This window comes from Theropithecus gelada, chromosome 12 (assembly GCF_003255815.1).
Source record: "Theropithecus gelada isolate Dixy chromosome 12, Tgel_1.0, whole genome shotgun sequence".
NCBI classification, from domain to species: domain Eukaryota; kingdom Metazoa; phylum Chordata; class Mammalia; order Primates; family Cercopithecidae; genus Theropithecus; species Theropithecus gelada.
Window position 1 is genome coordinate 77,312,559 of NC_037680.1, and position 15,549 is coordinate 77,328,107.

The window sequence follows — 15,549 nt, forward strand, 5'->3', positions numbered from 1 at the left end:
CAAAGACCTGAAGTGTCTGGAAGAAAGTATCATGCTAGGAACTTAGGAGAACTTACTCAAGGAAGAAGATACAAGAGGTTAGTTTGGAAAAAATGGGAAGCGAAAGAGCGGGCAAATGGAAACCTGCTTTCAAACTAATTGTCAACTTATCCCCAGACAGTACCATCCACATCCCAAATGTCTGGGAGATCTGGTTTCTAAAATGGTTTTCTTTTTTCCTCTTATAAATTATTATTGCCCTACAAAGCATCTATCAATTAATTTTCCACTAGGAATTAACCTAAAAATTCATATATGTATACAAAGCTGTACGTGTAATGAATAAAAATGTTCATATACTATGTACTATACAAATGTACTAATACAATCCCAAATGTGAAAACATTATCAGTGGAATAGGGTAATGACAGTTTATTTCTTTTACATTTCTCTATATTCTATATTATCATTTTATATTATATATTTTGTATATTACCTATCAAATTATGTATCTTATATACTTTATATGTATTATTCTTTTTTTTTTTTTTTTTTTGAGGTGGAGTCTCGCTCTGTCGCCCAGGCTGGAGCGCAGTGGTGCGATCTTGGCTCACTGCAAGCTCTGTCCCCCAGGTTCACACCATTCTCCTGCCTCAGCCTCCTGAGTAGCTGGGACTACAGGCGCCCGCCACCACGCCCGGCTAATTTATTGTATTTTTAGTAGAGACGGGGTTTCACCGTGTTAACCAGGATGGTCTCCATCTCCTGACCTCGTGATCTGCCCGCCTCGGCCTCCCAAAGTGCTGGGATTACAGGCGTGAGCCACCGCGCCCTGCCCTTTATATGTATTATTCTTAAAAATAAGCAAAAAAGAAAGACCTTGTGATTATCAGTGTTCCAACAGAAACCACCCACAGTGGTTTAAAAAGTCTGAAGTCTCATTTAAATTGCCAACCTTTCAGGGCACATTCCCATTTACCTACTCAAAAGTTTTTCATCTAAGGCATTTCACCTTCTTAGGAGTCAAATAGCTGTCAACAGAAAGGAACGGGAAAATGCTGCTTGGATTGGGGAGAAAATGACTCTTCCCCACTTGGCAAGAAAAGTGAGGTGAGTCCTTTTGTTTGTTTTGTCCGCTCACTGTGAGTCTTGCTTAATGCCGACCCAGTGTTGAAACTGTGCTTGCTTGTTCTAATGGTCATTCTCTGCTTACAACTGTCCGAAGCGCATGTGCAAATAAAGCTCTTTTTTTCTGGGAGTTGCGGAAAGTGGTGATCAAAGCCCACACTCCGATTTTCCCCTTCGTAGTCAGAAAGGCTGGGACAACAGGAAGACAAAAACACTCAGATCAGAAACAAAGCACTTCCCCCGACTCTGGATGGGCCACATTCTCAGGTGGAAGTGAATTCTGTACTTGCCCCTGCAGAGCTGTCTTCTGTCATGTCTCCTCCTCTGTAGACAGAGGGCGCTGCAGCCCCAGAAGGCTGAGGAGCCGTCCACAGTCACACACAAGTCAGTGGCCCCCCAGCCAGGAAGTCCAGCCTTAAAGATTCCAGTCTCTGGCTTTGCTGTCTGAGAGATGCTCGTTTCCAGGAAAAAACGGCACTGCCAAATTCTTAAAGATATTACTTAGAGAACTTGAAATACAGGATAAAATACAGAATCAGCTCCCAGTAAGCGAGGAAATCTGAGAGCATAGAGCTGACCATAGACAAACACGTGTGTTTCTATCCTTCACACATATCTTTTTCCCATTCTTGGCTCCCACCGTCACCCTAATTGGGTCTGAAGAAAGTGTGCTGTGACACAGCGGAGTGCTGCCCAAGGGAGGGGGCTTCACCCCTCAGAGCCGCTTCACAGAGGATCAGTGCCTTGCTGGGGTCAATACATCCTAAAGTCAATTCTCAGTTTTGTGGTCTGGGGAATTTTATTTGGGCAATGACTGGGCTCTAGGGACTACCTGATTCACTTTAACCAAACTCAAAAGACCATGACATTTAAACTGGAATGAGCCCCATATTCTTTTATGAAGAGAAACACAATTATAAAGTGGATCTTGCCATCACTGAGTCACAGATCCTTTCCCTGTAGGAAAACACACCAGGAAGCCAAATTACAATGAGAAGGCTGCTTGGTGAGCATGGACACAAAGCAATTGCATAGCCTTAATGGGCAGCGTCAGAGAAGACCCTTCTCTTCCACCAGACTGGACCTGCGTGAGGCCAGGTGTCTGCCCAAGCGGCTCCCCCTTCTCTTTAAGCGATGTTAAGATCTTCCACTTGGGTAGCCGTTAAGTCTTGGCCTGGGATCTGTTTAAGAAAACTTTTCATTTCTCAATGTTCATTTATTAATTTTTTATATTTTAATTTCCCGGCACAAACTTATTTCTAGGTGTTAGATATATACCACATTATTGCCCTCAGGCACTCTCTATACTTCTAATGCCAACTAACGCAAAAACAGATCATTCAGATGTGGCCCTGAAATGCCTAACCTATGGCCCTACTAAGAACTTTATCAAGGAACAATTACAAGTGTTTTTATTTTTTTCTGGAGCCTAGGAAAACCTCAGAGAGATAGAAAAAGAGGGGAAGTGTTGGACAAATGTCAGGTCATTTTACCTATTATCACAATTACCCTTCAAAATATGGGTTATTTTCATTTAATCCTTAGAGAGGTTAAGGATTTTTCCATTGGAAAGGTTAGAGTGCTGACCTCCGAGTGAGTGAACCCTGATCTGTCTACCTTTCATGCCTGCATATTCTCTTCTCCAGCACACCCACGTCCACCTCTGTGCTCCGCAGTTCTCTCTCTGTTTTCCTTACCTCTTCAGGAATGTTCTTCTGGCAAGAATGTTTTCCAAAGCTAAAACAGATCTGATCCAGACAAGATTACAGTTTGGGTAACTTTTCACTGTGCTTTGGTTTCCTACAGGGTAAAATGGAGATAATTTACTTTCTTTATACAATTATTGTGAAGATTAAATAAATTACATGTAAAAGCATTTGGAATGCAAGCACTTAATAAATGTTAACTATTGTTATTAAAGTCAAACTCTGTGTGTGTGTGTGTGTGTGCGTGTGTGTGTGTGTGTGCTTATGCATGGGCATGTGGGGCACAATGAAGAGGATTTCCCTAATTTATTCAACCTCCCATAGTTTTTCATAGACTGTCTTGGTGTTTTCCAGAATACTCTTTGTAGTATTTCATAGAATACTCTTTTCTTTAGTGTTGCATTAGTGGCAAATCAGTATTTCTCTTAAAATAAGATTCCTATTTTAAATTATTTGATTTGAACTATTTCCCTGTCCAGGGAGACTAGGAGAGTTATCACTACGTTCATGTTGCCTAATTCCTATAAAGAATTACAAGGCTGTTTCCAATGGAGCTGGGCTGACAGAGCCATCTGTTTCTTCCTTTTATAAAGATTTGCACGAAGTTATTTGCGAAAGAAGAGTTTCAATCCTTGGACCCAACCCAGGAGCTCATATTTCCCCCAGAACTCTTGGTAAGACAAGCTGGATATTTTATGTACTTGTTTAAATATCATTGGTTATAAACTCAGTTTTATAAAGCCTCCATTTTCCTTCCCATGAAATTGTCAAATTGTGAAAATGTTCGATAAGATGAAGATGCCTGCTTCCCTCCCCGCCACTCCCTGCCTGACCCCTGGCACATTCCCTGAAGCCTCCACTGCGGCTGTTTTGTAAATGATTTCTTCATTTCTCTCATCATGGAATGTGTCACTAGTGGCTGTCCAGGAGACACAGCACTGCTAAGCTTCTCCTTGGTCTTCTGGCCCATTCCAGCATACTGACCCCAAGGAACACTTCCAGGAGAGGCCCCTACCTTTCAGCCTTCCTCCCATCAGCATGTTTCTTTGCAGAAATGCAGCAGTCCTATTCTATCAAACACCGATTTCTGAAGGGGTTCTAATGTGTTTGTTTATTCATTCAACCAGTACTTATCCATCCAGCAACATGCCAGACACTGTTCTAGGTACTGAATATAGAACAGGGAACAAAACTAACAAAACACCTGCCCTCAAGGAGCTTGTAATCTGGTGAGAGAGGCAGACAATAAGCAAAATAGTAGATAAAAGATATAGTGTGGCCGAGTACAGTGGCTCATACCTGTAATCCCAGCATTTTGGGAGGCCAAGGCAGGCAGATGGTTTAAGCCCAAGAGTTAGAGACCAGCCAGACATGGCGAAACCCAGTCTCTACAAAAAATTAGCCAGCTGTAGTGGCACTCACCTGTCGTCCCAGCTACTTGGGAGGCTGAGGTGGGAAGATTGCTTGCGCCTGGGAGGGCAAGGCTGCTGCAGTGAGCCGAGATCATGCCACTGATCTCCATCCTGGGCAACAGAGTGAGGCCCTGTCCTCCCAAAAAAATAATAAATAATTTTTGAAAGGATATAGTCTGTTAGAGATTGAGAAGTATTAAGGAGAAAAAAAATAAAGCAGAGAAAGATAGGATGCATGGAGTTGCAATTTTAGATATCCTGCCCAAAGAAAACTCTGAGAGGATAACATCTGAAGAAAGTCTGGAAGGAAGTGAGGGGGCCAGCCCTCCCAGCTGAAGAGGGAGATGAGCAATCCAGGCGGTTGGAACAACCAATGCAAAGGCCCCAAGGGCAGGAGAACACCAGGCCTGATCAGAGGCAGAGCGTGGTCCAGCCTGGCTGGGGCAGAGTGAGCGAGGGGAAGGCCAGGGAGCTGTCAGGGGCAGACCGTGCTGGACTTCATGCTGCTCGGCTTTTACTCTGTGTGGGGTGAGAAACTAACAGGCTGGATAGAGGAGGGGTGTGCTCCAGTTGAAGTGGTAACAGGATCATTCTGGCTGCTGTTTTTGAGAATGGCCTGCAGAGGGGAAGGGAAGGAGCATGAACCTTGTCAGGGGACTAACGGCATCCTGAGAGATGGTGGTGGCTACGCCAGTCTGCTCAGGTGGAAGGAGTGAGAAGCGAGTAGATTCAGGATGTGTTTTGGAAGAAAAGCCAGTAAGATTTGCTGGTGGATAAGCTGCGAGGGTGGAAGGGAGAGACGCTTGTCAAGGCTGATGCCAGGGTTTTGGACAGCTGGGAGCGTGGAATGGCCATTTACGGAGATGGGGAAGACCGCTGGAGGAACAGGGGGTTTTTCCTTCTGGGGGTTTCTCTTTGGGGGCTTGGAAGGGGATTGGATATGAGGAGCTCAGTTTTTGACATATTAATTTTTTATCTTTATAACTCTAAGCCAGTCCAAGAGACATATTAAATTTGAGATGTCTATTACACATCTAAGAGGTAACGTCAAAGTACTCATTCAGATACGAACTTGGATTTCAGAGGAAAAAGCCAGGCTGAAGATATTAATTTAGGAGCACTAGTGTAATTACGATTTTTAAAGCCATAAGACTACATTATGCTAAATTAATCCACACTGAATGCTCAATAACAAGTGCCAGCTTATATTGTTACTTGTCCCCAAAAAGTCATCCAATTATGAAAATTCAGGCATTAGCCAATGGGTATAGTGAGTATATTTTTGGGCAAATGCACCCCAGAACCCCTGACATCTCTGTAGAGGAACACATCTCCACCTGAGGCCTTGGATAAGCCAGGAGGACAGGCATGCACACGGGCACACATACTTGTCATTTGCCCTTAGAGGATGGCAGAGAATCCAGAAAAACGAACACTGACCTTCTATGGAGAGAGAGTTACCTGGATCTCTCCTGGGACCCTCAAGGATCTCCTGGAGCTGAAAGTGAAACACCCCGAGGCCCCTCTTGTTCTGGGCAACACCTCACTGGGTAAGTGATTACCCAGTTTTCGTTCCACCCTTAATGCTGGGCTGAACTTTCTGTCCCTTACTCTGTTCTCAGTCTACAGAAACTACTTTTTAGGGATGAAAACTTCATCCTTTATAATAAAGCCAGTGCTCTCCAAAGTTGGATGTGCATATACCCTGGACCCCAGAGGTGTGGGAGGAAAGTTTTAGAGGGTTTTTTGTGGGGGTTTTTTGTTTGTTTGTTTTTTGTTTTTTTTTTTTTCTTTTGAGATGGAGTTTCGCTCTTGTCACCTAGGCTGGAGTGCAATAGCGCAACCTTGGCTCACTGCAACCTCCGCCTCCCGAGTTCAAACAAATCTCCTGCCTCAGCCTCCCAAGTAGCTGGGACTACAGGTGCCTGCCACCACACCCAGCTAATTTTTGTGTTTTTAGTAGAGACGGGGTTTCACCATGTTGGCCAGGATGGTCTCGATCTCTTGACCTCATGATCTGCCCACCTGGGCCTCCCAAAGTGCTGGGATTACAAGTGTGAGCCACCGCGCCAGCCTTTTTTGCATTTTTAGTAGAGACAGAGTTTCATCATGTTGGCCAGGCTGGTCGCAAACTTCTGACCTCAGGTGATCCACCAGCCTCGCCTCCCAAAGTGCTGGGATTGCAAGCATGAGCCACCATGCCTGGCCTAGAGGGTTTTTTATCATTTACTTTGTCTTATTCTTTTTTGTTTTTGTTAAATATTGAATGAATATAGTAGAATTTTATAAAATATTTATAGGGATATTAACAATACAGTGCACACTCAGTTACCACCCACATCTACTTTAAGAACACAAACTTCACCAAGAACTTTGAAGACCCCTGTGGGCCCTCTCAAGCCACATCCCCTTTCCTTCCCTTCCTCCTTGAAGGTACTCATTAGCCTGAATATTGTGTTGGTCATTCTCTTCCTTATTTTTATAGTTTTGCCACATATATTTGAATCCTTAAACAATATGTTGTTTAGCTTTGCATATTTTTGAACTTCACATAAATGGACTGGAGGGAGAGTCCTGACCTCTGGTCGGAAGTCAGGTTACAAGGTCTCCCACTCCCAATAATAAGAAGAATCCCAGGGTATTATTCTTCTGAAATTCACTTTTTGTTCAACATACTTGACCTGAGATGCATCCATATTGTTGCACGTAACTGTGCTGTATTCCATCATATGAACATGGAACAATTTGACATCCATTATATTGCTGGAGAACAGCTTGTTTTGGCATTACAAATATTCTTCTATATGTCTCCTGGTAACTATGTGCAGGAGTGTTTTTAAAAGCATCTTGGCCGGATGCGGTGGTTCACGCCTATAATCCCAGCACTTTGGGAGACCAAGATGGGTAGATCACCTGAGGTCAGGAGTTCGAGACCAGCCTGACCAACATGGAGAAACCTCGTCTCTACTAAAAATACAAAATTATCCGGGTGCGGTGGCTCATGCCTGTAATCCCAGATACTTGGGAGGCTGAGGCAGGAGAATCGCTTGAGCCTGCAAGGCAGAGGTTGTAGTGAGCTGAGATCACACCATTACACTCCAGCCTAGGCAACAGAGCAAGACTCTGTCTCAGGAAAAAAAAAAAAAAAAAAAAAAAAGCATCTTATCCTATTTCCTATTTTTATATGGACATAGTGAGTGCATAAATAAATACAAACATACATAAATTTACTTGGCAGGAGTATATAACCACTGCTTTCACATCTGTACACATTTCCTGTCAATCTCTAATGTATCTGAATCTCTTATAAGAAAATTTCAAGGCCTGGAGCAGTGGCTCATGCCTGTAATCCCAACACTTTGGGAGGCCGAGGTGGGCAGATCACCTGAGGTCAGGAGTTTGAGACCAGCCTGGCCAACACGGCAAAACCCCGCCTCCACTTTAAAAAAAGAAAATGTTAATGCACCAAAAAAAAAGCATTTTCTCTTTCCTAATTGTCTCTAAAATAACTGTCCCTTTCCTAACTGTCTCTACGCTGCAGGACCTGCAATGAAATTTCAAGGACATTTTCATCCAGTTTTCCTCTCTCCTGCAAGGATCTCTGAGCTGAGTATGGTGACAAAAACAAGTGATGGTGAGTTCCTGGTGTTTTTAGTAGGATGTCAATGAGGCGATCCCTGCACTAAACTAACACTTGCCAAATAACTCAGAACCTCCTCATCTGTTTGTCTTCTCCTGCATATTTAAAAAATGAAGAATAACTGGAATGAATTTAAATGCATCCCCACCATGAAACTTTACTGTCAAAATCTTTCCGGGGAATAGGAGTATCCAAATAATATCATTTAGGACCTTGCAGTTACCTGCCTATAAAATGCCATGATGCCCCAGGCAATAAATTTGCACTGAGACTTTGATGGGACAATAGCAAGAGAGGGCAGATGCTGTCCATCAGTTGGATGATGGACACTCCCAATTCAGCACTCTTTTGTTTTGTTTTGTTTCTTGTTTTTTGTTTTTGAGACAGAGTCTCTCTCTGTTGCCCAGGCTGGGGTGCAGTGGCGCTATCTCGACTCACTGCAACCTCCACCTCCCGGGTTCACGCCACTCTCCTATCTCAGCCTTCTGAGCAGCTGGGATTACAGGCGCCTGCCACCACGGCCAGCTAATTTTTGTGTTTTTAGTAGACATGGGGTTTCACCATGTTGGCCAGGCCGGTCTCGGACTCCTGATCTCAGGAGATCCTCCTACCTCAACCTCCCAAAGTGCTGGGATTACAGGCGTGAGCCACCATGCCTGGCCAACACTCTTTTTGTTACTGCCATTACACCCCTCAGGTCCACCACACAGCCTGTCCAATTAGCTATGTGAGTTGACTGCTCAGTTTGGTCTCTGCAGCCAAAGCAGAGCTAAAACAAACAATGCACCGTCCTTTAGGGCTCTTAAAATTAAAACATGAGTACCCTCTAGTGGCTTGCAGGAAAGTTTCTATGATTCTCGAACTTTTCCTAAGTCCCAGATGAGTGAAGGACACTGGCCGGGGTGGGGTGCACTGGAGCCAGATGTGTTCCCCACCAGCACACCCAGGAAATACATTGTTGCACAGCTGTAATTTTAACTTAAACATTTGTTTAAAGTTTGCATTCTCAACCATATCACCTACACGTTTGGCTCAGTATACATTTGATTTCTGAAAATCGTTAGTATCCAGAAAGTCATTGCATGTTCATCCCATAGACCCATGAACTCTGAAAAGCACGGAGTTCCACTGAAATGCCCTTTCTGAGAATCAAAGTTAAAACTCTTTCACTTGCATTGGAAGAAAGATAGATTTTGTGACCAGAGATAGAATAAAATACGAATAGAACCACAGTAAGTAGAATGTTCTCAGTATAGCCTGGCAGAAGGTGTGTTGTGCCTAGCACGAGGTGAGGTGGTGATGTGTGCAATGGAAGTGGAATTATTTGGCTTCAAACTGTGTTTGAACTCTTATGAGAATTCAGGCAACAGAGCAGACAGGGACACTTCAGTCCCCACTGAGGTTGAGCTGCCCTTTTCCATCTATGTCAAATAAGAGGTGGTGATGCTGGTCGATGTGATGCTTCTGACCTTAATAATAATTATGTCTTTTTGTTTCTGGTTTCTCCCCTACTAATGAGGCTCTGGGTCTTCTCCTGAGGGAGAAGGAATTATATGACCAAGAAAAAAAAAGCTTGGTTTTCCTAGCACTCCTGCAAAGAGAAGGCAGGCCAGGATGTTCCAGAAGTTAAAGAACAGGCTCCAGTGAAACCTGTGATAAGGAAGCAACAGACCATCACTGATGGGTATGGGATGAAATTCAATCCCCTGTTACAGAGTGCATTTTAGGAGACGCTAAAACAGGAACAGGGTGAGAACTCCAGGCTGAGACATTCCAGCGGGCAGGGATAGTTTAGATTTGTTTAGCATAAGGATAACAAGGAGCAGCTCATGGTTCCCTCATCAACTAAATTAGCTGAGATTACTGAGGCAGCGGGGTGTTGCATGAGTATGCTGGCAAGGTGGGGGAGGTGTCATGCCAAATACATTCTTAATATTGATAAAATACAGCTATGTAGGAGGGTGAAATATTCTCAAAGATTAGTCAACAAGAGATAAATCACAGCCCAACCTGATAAAAACAGACTAACTGCAATTAGAACCAGCCCAGCTAGTAATGTCAAATCACTCTACATTAGCGTTTCATTCTGCAAACCCCAGGGTGTGAAGGATTAATTTTTAAAGGCTGCCTAACTCATCTCCTGGGGGTTTGGGTGACTACTTCTCTTTTGAAGACTGATTTGAACCCTTTCATCCTTACTGAAGAAAAACCCTGAAGCTCATGCTAATATCCTGCCAATCCTCACAACTTATGGCTCCAAAGGTTTTTGAAATTTTGAATTATTTCCTTGCCAGTTAGCAAATAACATTACTTCAATCCTGCTAGATGCTCTCCCATTACTTCCCTGGACCCTTCCAGGGAAGTAATAGAGATGAGGGAGCCCCCAGCTTCCTCATGCCCAGTAATGCTCAACATAAATGGCTGGGGCAGCTCCTTACATGGGCCAATTGACCAGTGCCCCTCACAAAACTGGTTGTTGAAGATTTTGAGTATCGGGTGCAAAACCTGAAATCAAAGCATTATAGATTTTAGACAATGACCTGAGGAATTGAATGACCTTTGCCTTATTTTAATGCCATCCAATTTATCTCCCTTAATCACAAAGCAACTTTACATAGCTGCACCACAATCAGTCAGGAGGAGATAATGGAAAATTCTAGTAAGGTTTGCCACCTGCGAGTTTTTGCTGTCATTCCTTCTCTCTAGCCTCTATTTCCTTGTGTCTATCAAAAGAAGAGTGTGGACCAGCCCAGGGGATCTCACTCTAGCTGTGTAAAAACACCTTGAAGCCTTTTAAAAAGCTGCAGGGATCCAGGCTGGGTGCAGTGGCTCACGCCTGTAATCTCAGCACTTTGGTAGGCCAAGGCAGGAAGATCACTTGAGGTCAGGAGTTCGACACCAGCCTGGCCAACATGGTGAAACACCGTCTCTGTTAAAAATACAAAAACAGACCAGGCGAGGTGGCTCACACCTGTAATCCCAGCACTTTGGGAGGCCAAGGTGGGAGGCTCACCTGAGGTCGGGAGTTCGAGACCAGCCTGACCAATATGGAGAAACCCTGTCTCTACTAAAAATACAAAATTAGCCGGACATGGTGGTACATGCCTGTAATCCCAGCTACTCAGGAGGCTGAGGCAGGAAAATTGCTTGAACCTGGGAGGTGGAGGTTGCGGTCAGCCAAGATCACGCCATTGCACTCCAGCCTGGGCAACAAGAGCAAAACTCTGTCTCAAAAAAAAAAAAAAAAAAAAAATACAAAATTAGCCGGGGCCGTGGCAGGTGCCTGTAATCCCAGCTACTTGGGAGGCTGAGGTATGAGAATCACTTGAACCTGGGAGGTGAAGGTTGCAGTGAGCCAAGATTGCACCACTGCACTCCAGCCTGGGCAATAGAGTGAGACTCTGTCTCAAACAAAAAAAAACAAAAGCAGAGATTCTAATTGAATTAATCTGGGAGTGGGGCATCTGTGCTGTTTTTGAGTTCCCAGCGATTCTCTGTGAGCCAATGTGGACACTCACTGCACTGGCCAAACACTGAGGTCCTGGTGCCATGATTATAATTCGGCTGCTCCTCTTATGTCACCAGTAAAAACAAGTTGCTTTCCAGGACTGACAATAGGCGCTGGCTGCAGCCTGGCCCAGATGCAGGACATCTTGGCTGAGAGGATAGCTGAGCTCCCAGAAGAGAAAACACAGACGTACCGAGCCCTCCTGAAGCACCTGAGGAGTCTAGCAGGCCAGCAGATCCGGAATATGGCAGTATGTTCCCTGGTTTCAATCACTGGGCACACCGCACCTATTTCTGAACCTCACTGAAATGTTGGGATATGCATTGGCAGAATCAGTATGCAAAAAGGTCTCAGCAGATTGAAGCAACAGGCGCAGTAAATGTTTAAAATTAATTAACATATTTAATAAATATATTTAAGAAAAAACTATAGGCTGGGAGCAGTGGCTCACGCTTCTAATCCCAGCACTTTGGGAGACCAAGGCGGGTGGATCTCTTGAGGTCGGGAGTTTGAGACCAGCCTGGCCAACATGGTGAAACCTGTGTCTACTAAAAATACAAAAAATAGCTGGGCATGGTGGTGCACGAATGTAATTCCAGCTACTCAAGATGCTGAGGTGGGAGGATTGCTTGAACCCAGGAGGTAGAGGTTGCAGTGAGCGGAGATCATGGCACTGCACTCCAGTCTGGGCAATAGAGCAAGACTTTATCTAAAAAAAAAAGAAGAAGAAGAAGAACTATAAGTCAAGCTCAAAAGAGTGGCTAAGCATCCACTAATCACAGGTGAGAAAAGGATGTTATGGTTTTGCTAGTTTCATGATAAGCTTGTCCATGAACTTAGTTTCGTCTTAGCCTGCATTAACAAAAGTAGAGTATCTAAAACAAGGAGGGTAGCCTTCTCTACTCTGGACTGTTCAAACCACAGCTGGAGAAAGATGGTCAGATCTGGGAGGCATATTGAAGATCTGGTTGATTTTGACCTCAAAAGAAAGGAAAAGAGACACAGTTAGGTTTTCAAAACACATATGCTCCTTCCCCTGCATACCCTCAATTGTACAGCAGAAATCTTTGGGATATGGAAAATCAGGGAGGGCATGATTCCTTTAAAACAGCTCTCAAGTGATTCTAAAATGTTCCCTCCCAAGTCAGGAACTCTGACGACGTACACTGGTGAGAAGGTGGCAGGAGAACAAGGGGTTGGAAACCACCCTAAAAAGAGGACTAGGGGTGGGAGAACAGGCAAAGGGAGCATGAGAGCTGCCTTGGACTATGTCTAGACTCCTGAGGTCCGATGTGTTATTAATATGAGCAGAGAGTAGAATAATAACCGACAGATGAGGGTCCAGGGAGCCAGATTTCAGCTCAAGAGAAACAAAAAAAAATGTAAAATGGAGCTGCTCATAAAGGAATGGGGATTTCCTGTCCTCACCTGTGTTCCAGCCCAGACCACTGCAACCGGGAGGTCACCATAGATTCCTTCTCTAGGCTGGGAGGAGAATCTTGAGTTCAATGGCCAGTCATTTCCCTCCCAAGTTCTGAAATGCTACAGGCTCCATTAGATCTGAGTGAGGGCTCCCAAAAAAGAGTGAAAGGGCAATTCTCTGTCCAACTGTGTGGATGCCTCAGAACACTGACACAGCCCATGTGAAGTCTGGCCATTTCAGAAGCCCACGAGAGATGAGGCTGTGCACCAAGGCAAGATGGCACCTCTGTGGCCAACACCGTGGCCATCTTCACTGTGGCCAGGGCTGAGTGGGGTGGCTCAGAATAGGCCACTGAGCCTCCCTGCTTGAATCTGAATCCAGGCCTGCTCCTTCCTAGCTGGGCACATTGGTCAAGTTTCATAATTTATCTGTGCTTCAGTGTCTTCATCTGTAAAATAGAGATAATGACACCCACCTCACTGGGCTGTGTGTCAGGGGTTAGACAGCGCATGGAACACACCGGTGTTAGGTAAGTGCTAGGCACCCTTGAGTCCTCTTCCCATCCAAAGAAGCCAGTGGGAGGGGCCCTCCATGACAAGCTGAACCCACGCCCTCTGCAAAAGAGAGAAAGACTGAACTGACTCAGATTCCTCTTGAACCTTTCATGGCCACTAAGAAGACCATTGGCAGGTGCCTTCCGGGTAGAGAAGCTGAGAGATAGAATGGCTGAGCTGTAACTCTCTCCTTAGTCCTTAGGGGGTCATGTGATAAGCCGGCATTGCTGTTCGGACCTGAATCCAGTTCTTGCTGTGAGCAACGCTACCCTCAATCTGATTTCAGCAGGTAAGCTGCCTCCGAACGCTCTGAACAGCACCCGGAGATCTTTTGTCTTTTTTATTTATTCTTTTACGGAATTGCTTTAAGTCAGAGCCCAAGTCTCTGGTTCTCAATTCACCATGGGGTGCCCAGCTCATGAGGGAAGGTGCACTGATCCAAAAGGCAGCTGGTGTTTCCTTCTGACACCACGCACACACAACCTGGGACCACACTCAGGTAGCTCACATGTTCACCCATGTGTCTTGCTTGATCAGTAAACACCAGAGGTGACGTGCAGAGGCTAAGCTGAGAGCGAGGTTGCAGTGTGCACCCTCCCTATGGGCCAAGGGACGGCTCCCTGCTACCCTGTCCTCATCATGGGCTCCCTCCACCCACACACAGTCCGAGGCCCCCACACAGTGCCCTCAAAGTTGTCTCCCCGCCCCGCAGTTGCTGTGTAAGAAGCTACAAGGCTGGTGAGGACACACAGTGGACATCCACACAGGTCATGGTGGGCCCCTGGGAAGGGGTAGGCAGTGATGGATTTTAATTGCTAGCTGAGAGGAATGTTCCCTTGGGGTGGCTGCCCACTAAACCTCCCTTTCATCTCCCCAAGCGCCCAGCACACTCACACTGCCCCCAGCTGCCCCCACTCTCCCCCGCCAGATACTAATACCCAGTTGACTGGATGCAACTACATGCCAGGCTGTGCTGGGGTGTTGGTCGTTACCATTGGCTGAAGGTCTGCTTTCCCAGCTCAGCTAGAGTCATCTCCACCCGGAGCACAGCCCCAGCTCCAGCGAAGGCGGTAGATCAGCTCGCTGGCCCAGCAGCAGGGAGGGGCCAGGCAGAGATCAACCGTGGGAGCCTCCTTCGGGGCACCCTGCCTCCTAACGAGCATACCTCCATTCCACCCAGCACAGTGCTCACTGTGCCAGGGATCAAACGCATGTCACAGTCCCCAGGCCATGGTTTGACCTCTTCACTGCACTCCTGTGGGCCAGAGGGCACAGCTGTGGTCACCAAGAGGGGGTAACTGGGCTAGAAGGAGGTTTCAGAACTTTTCACTTCGTTTTTAAAGGTGTACGTGTCTGTCTCAAGAGCTGACAACAGCAGGAAGAACAAAAGGCAAAGTCAGTGGCTTGAACTGAATTGAATAGTTAAAAGTGAAAACAAACTGTGTGTTGGCTTCAAGTTGTTGCCTTAACAAGGGTTCGTAAGTGACCACAAGCTCTGAACGGGTTCTGTGTAGTTAACCACAGGCCCAGTGAGCCTTCCAGGCAGAAGAGACCCCAGTTCACATAGCACATATGCTGATGAGAGAATAGTAATGTCACGACGGTGCCACCACCTGGGACCCCATGATGGGACCCTGTGACTTTGCCGTGGACTCAGACCTCAGCCTTGCTCTCTGTAGAGGAAGCTGGCCTTTCCTTCTCCACTGCTGACATTTAAAAGAATAGAATAATCTTGCTCTCCTTGTTGTGACTGTGCAGAAACATCATTCTCTTCCACAGAAGGTACGCGGCAGATTCCTCTAAATGAACATTTTCTTGCTGGGTTGGCAAGTGCAGACCTTAAGCCGGAGGAAATTTTGGAATCTGTGCATATCCCGCACTCTCAAAAGGTCAGAATTCCGCTGGTTGCTTTTGAGGGTGGTTTTTCCTTTTTCATAACTGAGTCCAGTCATCTTTAGAAATCTAAAAACAGATGGAAAGAAAATAACTCTGCCCTGCAAACCTGTTTCCTGTCCAACTGCGGATTGGGCCAGCACCAAGGCCCTCCGACAGCCAAGAGCAGGCAGCTCCGGGTGTGGATGTGGGGCTGTTGCTCTAGCTGCAGGGCGGAGCCTGCTGAGGGCCTGTGGTCACACCACCACGCCCCTCATGGCCACCAATTCAAGCTCTCGGGCTGTGGAATGGAGCATCTCTAACTGA

At 45.7% G+C, this 15,549-nt stretch overlaps 1 protein-coding gene across 1 annotated transcript in view; it reads left to right on the forward strand.

The window, feature by feature from the left end:
* LOC112635867 (aldehyde oxidase 2) overlaps positions 1-15,549 on the forward strand; it is a 72,662-nt gene that overhangs the window by 9,869 nt on the left and 47,244 nt on the right. The window contains exons 7-13 of the mRNA XM_025403959.1: positions 1,000-1,089; positions 3,407-3,487; positions 5,631-5,775; positions 7,767-7,859; positions 11,472-11,623; positions 13,546-13,639; positions 15,130-15,239. Coding sequence (XP_025259744.1) covers positions 1,000-1,089; positions 3,407-3,487; positions 5,631-5,775; positions 7,767-7,859; positions 11,472-11,623; positions 13,546-13,639; positions 15,130-15,239 — 765 coding nt within the window. The remainder of the gene's footprint in view (positions 1-999; positions 1,090-3,406; positions 3,488-5,630; positions 5,776-7,766; positions 7,860-11,471; positions 11,624-13,545; positions 13,640-15,129; positions 15,240-15,549) is intronic.